The 12968-nt window shown below is 36.3% G+C and overlaps 1 protein-coding gene and 1 pseudogene across 1 annotated transcript in view; both read right to left on the minus strand.

Moving 5' to 3' along the window:
* Positions 1–12968, minus strand: part of LOC105309728 (IQ domain-containing protein H-like) — a 121666-nt gene that overhangs the window by 57302 nt on the left and 51396 nt on the right. The window contains exon 9 of the mRNA XM_011385926.2: positions 7229–7420. Coding sequence (XP_011384228.2) covers positions 7229–7420 — 192 coding nt within the window. The remainder of the gene's footprint in view (positions 1–7228; positions 7421–12968) is intronic.
* LOC111735851 lies at positions 8926–9044 on the minus strand (annotated as a pseudogene).

Here is a 12968-nt window from a genome sequence, read left to right on the forward strand (position 1 = left end):
GCAAGTGGCAGATTAAAAAAAAACATTTTTAATGTTAGAAAATGGGTTTAAAGGAAATTATATTAAATATGAGTGACATCATGTAAATACATATGACTTTTAAAAATGACACAATATTTTATAGCAGAAACCATGTGGTTTAAAAATCAACTATAAGTAGAAATAGCTATAATTATTATTATTGGTAATTGGGATTTCTTTCTAGTTAGAGAAATATCGCTGGTTGAAAAATTGCATATGCTGAAAAAACTCTTTAATTGAAAATTAAAAACAAAAGAAAACATATGTGCTCTTTGGACTTGATTTTTCATTTAAGTGGTGGAGGAGAAGGGTAAATTTGTGGAATGAAATGAGAGACTGACAAAAGAAATTATATTTTAATTTTTATACAAAAGGAATGGGCAGGCATTTACTTTACTTAATCAGAGTGAAGAGCTGTATCTTCTTTGATATTCCCATATGTACAGATGTGTATATTTAAGGCAGATGTAATAGCATTATGTATTTATTATTATTTTCTTTCTACAGACCATGCTGATTAAATACCCGGGTAATAAATCAGAGAATTCCAAAAGTGAGGGTTTTTGTTTGATCTGGCACAATTACATGAAAGTCCCAGTCTTTTCAAGGGCATCCCTCTCTCCCTGAGGGGCAAAGGGGACAGACGATCAGAAGCAAATGGCACAGTCTCCGGCAAAGGAAAGTAAAACTCATTCTGAATCAGGTCCAAATACCCATGCCTGCTCTGTGGTTTTCAGCAAAGCAGATATTTCTAAAAGAACTCCAACGGGGACTTCTGGATGTGAAAACACTAACCAATTCTCGTTCCTCTCATCTTTTGCTTTATTCCTTCCTTCCACGCTGTTATTGCGAAAAACTGGCAGTTAAATTCAATTGATTCAGAATATTCCGGATCCATATGGCCGCCAACCCTGGAGCTGAGGCGGCAATAGCGCCTCACTGCTGTTCTCAAGCATTTGCCTCTCCCCTAGTCCCCAGATGGTGGGAGTAACATTTAAAGCTCCTTTTCTCTGCCTTGTACAATAGACCTTGGCACCATTTCAACTGTTTACTCCGGTAATTAACAGCTCTGATACCACAACAATTACAACTCCTCCACTCTCACCACAATAATGCTATGAATTAGTGAGAGCTAATGGCTGGAAGGTAGAGTGTTTCCAGACTGCGAGATCTGTGCATTTTTAGAATAAAATAAAAGGTACAAACAGCGCGCTTGCAGTAGACAATGATTACCTAGTAATTAGTTTACACAAAGCTTCCTATTTAATGGCAAAACGCTGTAATTAACGTGTGACAGAAAATCAAAGGGTACTTTGTAAGCATATGAAAAATTAACACTGCAGGCCCATAGCTTTATGTACTGATTAGAAGCATATTAAATCAATAGGACACACAAACCAACAGCTTGTATAGCTGATTATTATAGGTCCTTGGAAGGGGAACCCGGCTTTCATTTAACTTGGGGAGGCAATTTTCCCTCTCCTGTCATCTTCCTCAGGCACAGAGAAGCACCTCAAACCCTGGCAGCTTCATGAAAATAACCACTGAACTGGAAGAAAACATTCTAAGTCATTTTCAGAGATAAGGAAAAATATGTAAATGATTAAGGCTTTCCAATGATTGTGGTGACGTGCTGCTACACTAATTAGAAAAGACACCAACTGGAACAAGAAAATGAAGAAACCGGGTCTCAATCTTGTGGTCAGAATAATCTCTATTTTATCAGGTCAATGCCTCTTTACTCAACATGTAGAAAGTTCAAGGAACTGGAATTGTTTTCTCTTTTCAGATGATAAGGAGCTAGAGGGCACTGTCAAGGTTTATTTTTTTAAAGGCATTATCTGGGTAAATCACTGGCTAGGCACAATTAGTTCACCGTTCTGTATCTTCAACAACCACAATTCTACGTAATGATAATTGATGCATAGAAAACTATTCTGGAAGCCTATAAGACCCTAAAAGATCTTCTAAATCACCAAAGAAAGATCAAATTCTGCATATTTGTTCAATGTTATCTGTGATTTAATTGTAATACAATTTGATGGTGATAATAGTAACATTTTTGAAGGCGTATTATGTGTTGGGTATATTGCTAGCTGATGTGCAAGGGTTATCTCATTTAATTCTCTCCACTTCTACATGAGGTAGATATCCATGTTATCCCTCTTTATGAATGAAGAGACAGAGCCAAGGGTTCCCTGCTAGTAACCTTGGTGTGTCTGGGCTATGGAAATTTGGGAGCAATGGCTGCTGCATTCCAGGGACCTTTGTGTTTCCCACAAGTCTCTGTAGAAAGCCTGCCTCAAGGACTATGAGTCACAATCGCAGGGACCTGAGAAAGAACACTACACAGTGTTCAAATAAGGGGTCTTTTCTAAATGGATTTAGCTTGGGGCGGCAAGGGCACTAGGCCAGGAGGGTATGTGGGCTCCAAGTTGGGCACAGCCATTTATTAGCTATATAAATTTGGGCAAGTCGCTCAACTTCCCATGTATCAGTTTCTCCATCTGTAAACAGAATAATAACAGCTTCCTTATCAAAGAGGTATGGAGGTAAATGAGTAACAATCTCAAGGTTTTTCTGAAATTGAGACAATTCGTGTAAAGTGATGAAATGCCTGACACCCAGCAGGTGTTTCACAATGCTATTATTATTTCTACTATAATTATTAAAAACTACAGGGCAATGCTAAGACCATAACAGTGTATTCATGGATCTACAAAAGAAGTCAAGTTTTTAAGACATAAAAATAAGCAAATATAAAAAAACAAATGACTAATCATTGATCTGTAGCTTATTGATGAGGGAAAAATGGTATCCTAGATTCTTCTTGACCTGAAAACCTAGATTCTCTTGATACCAAGATGTTGTGTTTTTGATATGATACAAATAATAAATAAGGACGTGAAAAAGAATATCTTGCTAGTAATTTAATAGCAATTATAAGATGCATTTGACATCTAAACTATTTATAATATTTGATGTTGGTAAGGTAGTAGTAAAACTAGTATGCTTATTTTCTGCTAGTAGCTTTGGAAATTGGTACTACCTTCCTGGAAAGTCATGTGGCAATATGTAACAAGAGCCATAGAGCATTCTACCCCTAGGTCTTTCTCCTAGGGAAGTAATTCAACAAGTGCAAAAAGAAGTGTATACAAAAACCAAAAATAAAAACAAACAAATCTTTCCTCCTAGGCCTTTCACCTCCCTCCATCCCTCCCATCACCATTACCAACATAAACAAACAAACAAACAAACAAATAAGAAGAAAAAAGACAAGAAAAAGAACAAGAAAGCTGGAAATAATGTAAATTTCTGACTTAACTGAATGCTTTAGCATGTTAGAGTAAATCAATATGAGGGAATATTATACAGCCATTAATTGTGACAACTACATGTAAACATGGAGAATGTTTAAGATCTGATGTTTAAATTAGCATATACACTATTACTGTAGCAATAAAAAAATAAATGCAGCACATTTGGAAATTAATACACAAAAATTAAAACAACTATGTCTGGGAAAAGTGATTATGCACTTACTTGGTTAAATATTTCTTTAATCTTATTATATTACCTTTTTACTTTTCTAAAAGATTATGTGCTTACAGTGTAATGGACCTTTGGGATCACTTAATAAATACCTACTAAATTCCACACAAGGTGCCAAGCTCAGCTATCTATAGTGGCTCCTATGACCCAGTTACATGGCCATCCAAATGGACGGAGGTCTTCACAATGAAGACAGATTTCTAAGGCACTGGTTGGTTGTTGGTTCTCTTTTGTAATAGTGTATTTTGTTTGCTCATTTAGTTCCACACGGAAGCAAAACAACTATTGTGGTTTATTCTATTTTTTGTAGGCTTGGATGCCTTGAATTAGTGTGTGTGTATATATATTTACATATGTATATATATTTATGTGTGTGTGTGTGTGTGTGTGTGTGTGTGTGTATCCCTCCTGGGCTATCCCCAAATTAATTTAAAATGTCTAATGAAGTACACCAAGGTACAAGTAAAGGTAAAACTGTTCTTGCAAAGGGCTAAAATAGCAATATAGTATAGTAGCTTAGAGCCATTTTAATTTCCTTTTTCTTCTTTTTCTTGTAATTTGTTAAAGAACTCTACATCCTACACTCTCCATCCAGGGAAACAGAGGCCCACAGAAGGGCTGTACAGAGAAACCCCAAAGTGAACTGGCTTAGCTCTTCACACGGACAAACTATCCTGCAAAGCAGCATCACTGGTAGCATCACTACCACTAAGCCAATCTCCCGGGATTGAGGGAGGGAAAATTTACCCTTTAAAAAAAGGAAGAAAATGCCATAGAAGGACCAAGTACCACAGCAAATGCCTACCTGGATCTCCCTACACTGTCTTAGGTGAGTGTGTCCAGGAAGGTTTTTCCACTACAACCATTCCTTTCTTGGCTTAAGCCTTCATTCCTAATTAATGAAAAGAAATACCTTCAACTGGGGATGGAGAGTCTGGAGTGTGCCCACGTGTGTGGATTCATTAAACCTTAACAAGCATTGAGTACTTAAATGAGTGAGTTTACTGGAACCTCTTGGGGGAATCAGGTTTCGTTACCTGGTAGGATGGAGAGAATAAGATTGGTACTAAGCCATCATGGAAAAAAAAAAGAGAGAGATTCGTGCTCTGTTTTCATTGTGGTCATCATCTAACATTCCGCTTTTCCTAAAATCATCTACATGTCTATACTGATTTTTTACATGTGACTATAGCTTTTCAGCATTTGTTGACTCCATGACTTTGTTTCAAGTCTCAGCTGCCACCAGTCAAATGACTCTGGTTCTAAATTAGATAGGTAGAAAAAAAGATGATCTTTATATTAGATCTTTGCATCTATACTGAATCATGCCTACATCTAAAACCAATATCTGCATAAGATGCAAGAGAATCTCAAAACAGTTCCAATACCCATAAACAGCCCTGTTTTTAATCTGTTGCCTACAACATATCAATGAGAAAAATCATGGTATCTTGTCATAAACTGCTATGCAAATGATGCTATTTGTAAGTATTAACATAATTTAGTGCTTACAGTCATAATCTCATTTCTAATAATTCTCCCAGAATGGAGTCTTTCTCTGGACTCTTAGCCTGCAGGATAGTCTTTCATCAAGAAGCTGAAATTTTTAATAACCTGCCAGCATATGTTTTGTATGTACTAGGCTAGGCTTGATGACACAACATCTTCATTATCAAAAGAAACAGGTCTACAAACTGTAATAGGACATTAAAACATGCCTGTGCTTATAAAGTAATGCTTTGATGTCTAAATGTGCACCATTATGGTGGTCTTCTGGAACAAAAGATAATTCTAATCCTAAATTCTCAATAGCTACACTCAGAAGAGATTGCAGTTCACTTCTGCTCTGAATAGGATTTCACTTTGAAGGCAAAAGAAAGTCAATAGTTTCCTACAAAAAAAAAAAAAAAGCTCTTCAGAACCATTTTATTTTTAATTTTTATTTTTGACTTCTAACTGCACCATGGCTAAGCACAGGTCTCAGAGCATAAAAAGATTTTTGAATAATTATTTTTCTCTTGTTAAGTTTTAAAAAATGATTTAGATAGATAATTAATTATTTAAGAGTTTCACATTTAATAACATTAATAATAATGCCAAACGTATTTGGTGACAATTTAAAATGGTATAGTTTAAAATGATTGAAATTAAATAATGTATAGTCAGACTTCTAAGTGCAATTCAGCCAAGGTCAATATTTTAAATATTTTTTAAACTTAGAATCAAATGTTTCAAATTTATCACAGTTTAGTGTCACTCCCGAATTCTTTAAAAATTATTAGTTTTAAATATTGAGACCAGCAAATACTTTGCACACTAACGTTTCTATTTTTTTAAATAAAAAAAGGCATACTTTCATCATTGAATCTCAACAGTTTTGTTTTAAAAAGAAAATTCTATTCAATATGGCATAACATAGAGTTCAAAGAGAACACAAGAAAAACCCTCTATGGGCCTTAAAATTAAATACATTTTCCTTGTTTTATTATTTTTTTTCTAGAAGAGTAATTCACTTTGGTGTCCTTTAAATAATATGTAAAAAGCTGGCCGTGACAGGTACTGCATTTAGTCCATTTACTGATGGAAGGGAGAAGGAAAGCCCAGAATAGATCATGGGGAGAACAGTAACATTTGTCAAAGGGAACTCTCTCCTCTGACTGTTCTCTAGATTTATTCATCGTTTCACTTGCACAAGAATAATGCAGTTCTCTCTTGTATGCCCCTCCCTATCACTTGTGTCTTGATTCATATATTTCTGCAGTGGGATGCTCGAAGGAGATGCAAATCACTGCACAGCCCACTGCTATGCACATCGGTAGGGAAGGAATCAGTGAAGGGAGTTTGTGTCTGAATTTTTCTCATCAGTTATGCTGTCACCAGTAGGTCAGCCAAGACAGAGATTTGGGATTAAGAGAAGCCAGGAGAGTCTAGGCCTCTGGATGCAAAGTGAGGCAGCTTTTAGAATGGTGGGTTTAATTTATATATTAAGCCATACAAAATCACTTTAATGATTAAGCAAGTTTGGAACAGACTAAGAAGTTGTATAAATCGTCTTTCCACCAACATACATGGAAAATTCTACACACATCCATTTATATGCTAAGACTTCTTACCTATTATTTAGCTTTGGCCAGGAGTTTTTCTGGCTAGGATGTATTATTTTCTCAACAACTTACAGGGCCGAGTGGTTACATAAATTTCCTTGAATTGTCTTCAAAAACATATGACTGCTAACAGAATGCTATTATACATTAGCTTCCAGGAGACAACCATTCACTAATAGAATTTCTCTTCCATAATAAAATACAGCTAGCATAATAATGTCAGTTGTTAGAAGCACATGATCAAGACCCACTTAGAGCAAATGATGAGATTTGTAATGTTACCTGAATATGGTAAAAAAATTACTTCCTAATTATCATAATCAATTTGAAGAAGTAAATGCGGACTGTTAGGGCGCAATGAAGGGACATTTAAAATAACCTAATCAACTCCACTGCCCAAGAAAGGCAAAATAATTTCACTAAGGTCTCACTGATGGTAGGTGACACAGCTGAGCCTAGAAGAAAGTGCTTTCATCTACTAGCCGAGCCTCTTGCTTCATCTCCTAGCAGTTCACAGACACTGTGGATTTATATCACCATTGAACACTCACCTGCGCCCATTTCTTGTTCCAGTCTCTGCGGCCATATTTCCTACTCTCCTGTAGGACCCACTTGCGGCACTTTAGGTGGGAAAGAATGTCACAAAACGCAGTCCCGTTTCCTCCAAACTCATAGTCCATTTTGAAGAGCCAGCGTTGGATTTCTAGGTGATCGGTGACCAGCTGACTCAGCTGCTCTATCATCTGTGAAGATGAAGACATAGTGACATTTAATATAGCTGGTTTCATGGATTCCTTTTTATTGTATTAACTTAGTTATTATACTTCTCACATGTCTTTATTTTAAATGGTCTGATCTTCAGTTATCTTCTAGTTATTAAGGTAGATTGGAAGAAGTTTTAAGTGATCTATATATGATGTGCAGAAACCACTAACCAATGGGACCAGACACATGTTTGAAAGTATAGTCTTACTCATGAGAAACTCTGAAATTATCATTTTACCTGCTTTTGAAGGCAAAATAAAGAATCCTTTAATATCTGTAATTGAATCTAGGTATTGTTTTCTTTCTTTTTCAGAGAATTACATGTTTACTTATTGATTCTTTGAAATTTTTTTTTTATAGTTTCAAGAGTATAAAGAGTTGTAGTCTTGAACACTAACTATTTGGTGCTTTGTTGAGCTTTTGAATGTTATAAACTATAAAACATTTAATTCTTCCCTCATTAACGTAGATGAAATACATTTGTTTGGCTGGTTGATTGACCAGGTATATCATATTATAGGTATTAAATGAACAATTCAGACAAAGGAGATAAAACATTCATGGAAGCATCTTTCCTGGAGTACACACCTATCCTACATTTTATTTGAAACAGTATTCCCTCAAGAACTGGGATGAATCACATGAAAGTTTAAAGGATTAAAGTTCAAGCTCTAATATCATGATGATGATAATGATAATATCTAACATTACTGGACTCAGTAGGAGCCAGGCCATTGACTAAGTTCTTCACATGAGCTTTCTCATTTAATACTCACAAAAACCTATGAGGTAGGCACCATTATTCATTTCACTTTACACATAAACAACTGAGACTCCTAATTTGAATAACATGCTCACTATCACACAAGTTATTGAGTGGAAGAACAAAGACTCCATCCATGTTGCTCTGACTCCAACACCTAAGCTCATTCTCTTCCCACTGTGCTGCCTGTTTTAAGCTGCAGAGAGGTGGAAAAGGATGAGGTGGCGAAAAGTCAGAAGAGGAGCAAGAGAAGCAAGTTTCCTTACAATCAATAAGCCATTTGGGATAAGTTTGAATCAGGTAAAAGTCTATAGCAAGATTACTTAATTATAAGTAATACTGTTCTAGTAGAGCCTTGGAGAAAAATAACTCATTAGATCCCAAAATGATTTTTTTTATCTGGTCTTCTCATCAGACTTTCCAGTCCATACTTCCCAGAGAGAAACAAAGCAATACTGAGCATTCTTTCTCCTGATCCTGTCCACTGCTGTTCCTAGCTATGGTCTTCTGTACTTAAGGAGGTCTCTGCAATATTCTTATTCTTTTCTTTTGATGACTTTTTGCTATCAAATGGATTTTTTTTTTTTTTTTTTTGATGACTTTTTGCTATCAAATGGATTTTTTTTTTTTTTTAGGCAAGCAAGGCAACCCTTGGTTGACCTCACAGATTGCAAGGACCTTGTCAGCTTACAATCCCTTTTTTATTTTTTTATTTTTTTATGCCTACAGCACCCACTCTTCCTAGGTGGTCTCCCATCCATGTACTTACCAGGCCCAACCCTGCTTAGCTTCTGAGATCAGATGGGATTGGGCTCGTTCAGGGAGGCATGGCCGTAGTCAAATGGATTTTTAATTTTTGTCAGCTAAAGTGTATGAAAGGACTTAAGATTATAGGTTCTGCTAAAGTCTGGAGTTAGAAGATTACAATTATTTTGATTAAAGGCACAATTCATTCACTTGAGTTCTTGTCTTTTCAGCAAATCTTCCTGGGGATGTTATGCCACACAGCAGTGTGGAAGTGATATCAAAATGGGCATTCTTGGGATCCCTGGAAGCCCCATGTGACCATGGTGTATTCAATTAGGGTGAAAATAGAATTGTCTTAGCTCCCTAATTATCAAGTAGTGTCTGTGGATAATTTGAGTATTTAAATGACAAGTACTCTGGTCTACACACCATATGGCTATGAGCATAGCCTACAAGGGTTTTTTAATGTGCCTTCAAAGTTATATCTCTTCTTTCTCTCGTGTTGTGTTGAGAAGATAGGTTCTATATTTAATCATATTTTCCTGTATTATGATCATACTTTGCAGAAGTAGAAATGGTCTTTGGCATGTAAATACCCAACAAAATTCTTTTGCTAATGTAAGGAAAAGTATTCTGGCATAGCATTTTTTATTGTATATTTGGATATATTGTATATTCAGAGATTCAACTACTAACAGAATTATTATCTGTCTTCCAAATCCTATTATTTGTTGCTTCTGAGAATCCTATAAATGGGTGTCTGTTGATGGATCTCCTACAGTAACTAAAAGAATCAATAGTATTGTAAAGACTGCACCATGTGAAAGAATTATGTGCTATCTTTAAGTGAAAATTGAACAGTGCTTTAAAATAGCATTGCCATTTTTGATTATTTAACCAAAGCTGTCAATATTTCATATGGAGCACATGCCAGAAAGAGAACTTACATGGTTACTTTATAGATCAAAACAGAAAATGTTCACTGTGCTCATATGAGATTTAAATAAATAAATACATACATACATAAACTTAATCATAGACCAAATAAATGATTTTATGCTATTTCCAAACATTTATCATTTTCTGTTTGAGTCCATCTATTCAAAAGATGTAATATAGTTTTAAATTGCCATTTATTTAACCCTGATATAGAGTAGAAATAGAAAAACGACTTCTAAAATCCAACTAATAGTCAGGAATATTTATTAACCTAAATTAAAATAATCACAGCTTTCTTTCACCAGCTTTAAGTTTATGGTGTACATCGATAAAAAATCAGTGCTATTGATTCACTACCATCTGCAAATTCAAAACGCTGACACACTCAAATAGATTAGGTAGGATAGTCACTATTTGGAAAAATCTCAGTGGACTACTTCAATTCTTGATGACTTCAGACGTATGTTTTCTGAACGAGTAGAATAGAACTCGGTTATAGACTGGTTTATTGTGACACAATTTGCATTTGCCATAGGTGAAATGACATCCCTCAAATCCGACGTGTCTACAAGGAAGTTTTAAACCCTCCTCTGAATACCAGCATTAGAGGGAGGTTTTCTTGTTTTAAAGGTGCCGGAATCTTTAACCACAATCAACATAAAAAGTTCTAAAATACTTCATGACAAAGATTGTCTGAGTTCTCATCAGTGAAGATGATGAAAGCAAGGCTCGATATCAATATTCCATATAGATTTTAAAGTTTTGAAGATTGTTTAATGTAATGTACGCATGTGAAATTCTCTCATTTTAAAATGCCTTTCACTTGTATTGTTTATCAGCCAAGTATTCTCCTGGGAGGCAGAGAGAGAGTCAAGCAATCCACTTTGTTATCTTCAAATTCCTGTGGAGGCTAATGACAATGGAAGGGACATACCAGTTCAGGGGGAGCCTCTCTCTTCCACTCCTACTAAAACTTCCTGTGTCTTTTCAGACTCTGCCACCTTTAAGAGCAACTTCCTTTATGAACCCATATATTTCCCAAGGACACTCTAGCAAGACTGAAACATTTTAGCAATATAATAAACAAATAGTATCTTCAAATTAGTCTCTGAAAAGTATGATTTATTGAAAAGCGTGATTTGGGGGCTCAGCATCTATGACATACAGAGCATCATGATCAGGCAATCGAGAGATTTCTATATATCGTCTCTCACCAAGTGCCTCATTGTACACGGTTCTTTAGTTTCCCAAGAAGTGCGTGCCTGGGAGCAGTTAGACTGGCTCAGAGTATTGATCAAGAGATGTATTGAAAGAGAGGTTAGAAAACATTAACACCCATTTGTCTTTTTGTTTTCTTTATTGTGGAAAAGATGGCAGTTAAATGGGCGAACACCTGCCAGAGTTAACTCAAAGATCATTTCTACTGGCTAATATCATAGTTCTCCAAATAGTTCGGGCCTAACTATCTGCTAGAAGAATGCATAACTGTAGACCTAGCCAAAGACAAAACTCAGAAGCAGATAGTTTTACTCCTGGAGCCGTCTCACCTTCCCCTTTCTAAGGTTGTCCCCCTCCTCCCTTAATGCCCCCTTCCTGAGGAACAAAAGGATTTTTGTACAGAGCAAAGGATGTCTGCAGCTCTCTGCTATAGGCCCTCTGTAACCTGACTCGGCAGAGAGGCTCACTCCTTGGAGCTTTCTCAATCTGCTTCTTTTAGCCCAAACTGACTCTCACATTTCTCAGGCTCCTGCTCGATGACGGGCTAACTATTATGACAATGAACTAGACTCTGTTGAGGCAATAAATATTGATAGTAGATGGGTACATTAACAGGGTTTTCAATGTCTTAATCCAAATGAGTAATATTTTGGGAATTCCAACAATTTCTGCAAGGACGATACTTTGAAACATGAAGGCCTAAAGTATATCCCATCAAATCAACTCAAGTATTCCACATGGTCTTCATTGGGTAGGGCTGGCTCCAGAAGACCTGAAGTTCCTGCAAGGTAAAGAAGATGTGATATATTTGAACAAAGCCTCTCTTGTCCACCTTACATACCTGCTGTTGACTATAGATGTCATATATTCCCGGAGGGATTGGCACATTGGCGCTGTCAAAGATCTGCTTACTTCCAGACTTGGTGCTATAAAGATGAGCTAGGCCAGGCTCCGGGCCCAGGATGGGTATGTCTAACATATCCGCCACAGCCAAATCATCTCTGTGGAGGAGCCCGCTGACAATATAGGCCTCTTTTCCTTGGATGAGATTTTTTATTCTTTTGATTGCCTTGGGACTGTACATGAGATGAGTGGCCAGGCACATATGATGTTTCTGTAGGGAGAGCATATTATTCTTGTTAAAAAGGTGTTCTTTTTCTAGTCCATACACCTAATTTATAATGTTGCACACAATAAATGCATTATTAATAGCAGGCTGGGTTATGACCTATCCTGTTGTTTAGCAGTTTAAATTGATAAAAGCTGTTGGGGTGAGGCTCTATAATCGCTCACATCTTTAGTGTGTTGGAAATAGGCTCACTGGGAATAGAACTAATTACTACACATCTGTATTTATTTGATCCATGTGGAATTATCCTTCTGTCAGAAGGAAAAGAGGCTGGCGGCCTTTGGATAATAGTGATTCATCTCTGCAACACTTCTGGCATGGTTTAACACTAAAGCGTCTGGAAAATCAATACCAAAAAAATGAAGAGAAACGTCCCATAGTATTCTCCACTATATAGGACTCCTAATCTGGCAACTCTTAAGTGATTTGGTAGAAAATAGACACTTGGCTTGATACTCTCTTTCCAAAGTTCTGCCACAAAGTCCATTTCAGAGACAATGCACTGTTATAATGATTATTAGAGTTCTTAGCCAACGACTCTGGAGGATTCATGAATGAAAAGTATTTGAAAAATTCAGCAAGACTCGACCTCACTTTCCAATGGAAAACTCTTTTTATTTTATTTTTGATCATTTAGACCCAGCTCAGCAATACATGTGACTAACTCGTTCAATTAAATAAATAATTCTGGCATGCTTTACAGGGGCTGAGAACAGAGCCAGATGGTCAG

The sequence above is a fragment of the Pteropus vampyrus genome, unplaced genomic scaffold (assembly GCF_000151845.1).
Source record: "Pteropus vampyrus isolate Shadow unplaced genomic scaffold, Pvam_2.0 Scaffold15, whole genome shotgun sequence".
NCBI classification, from domain to species: domain Eukaryota; kingdom Metazoa; phylum Chordata; class Mammalia; order Chiroptera; family Pteropodidae; genus Pteropus; species Pteropus vampyrus.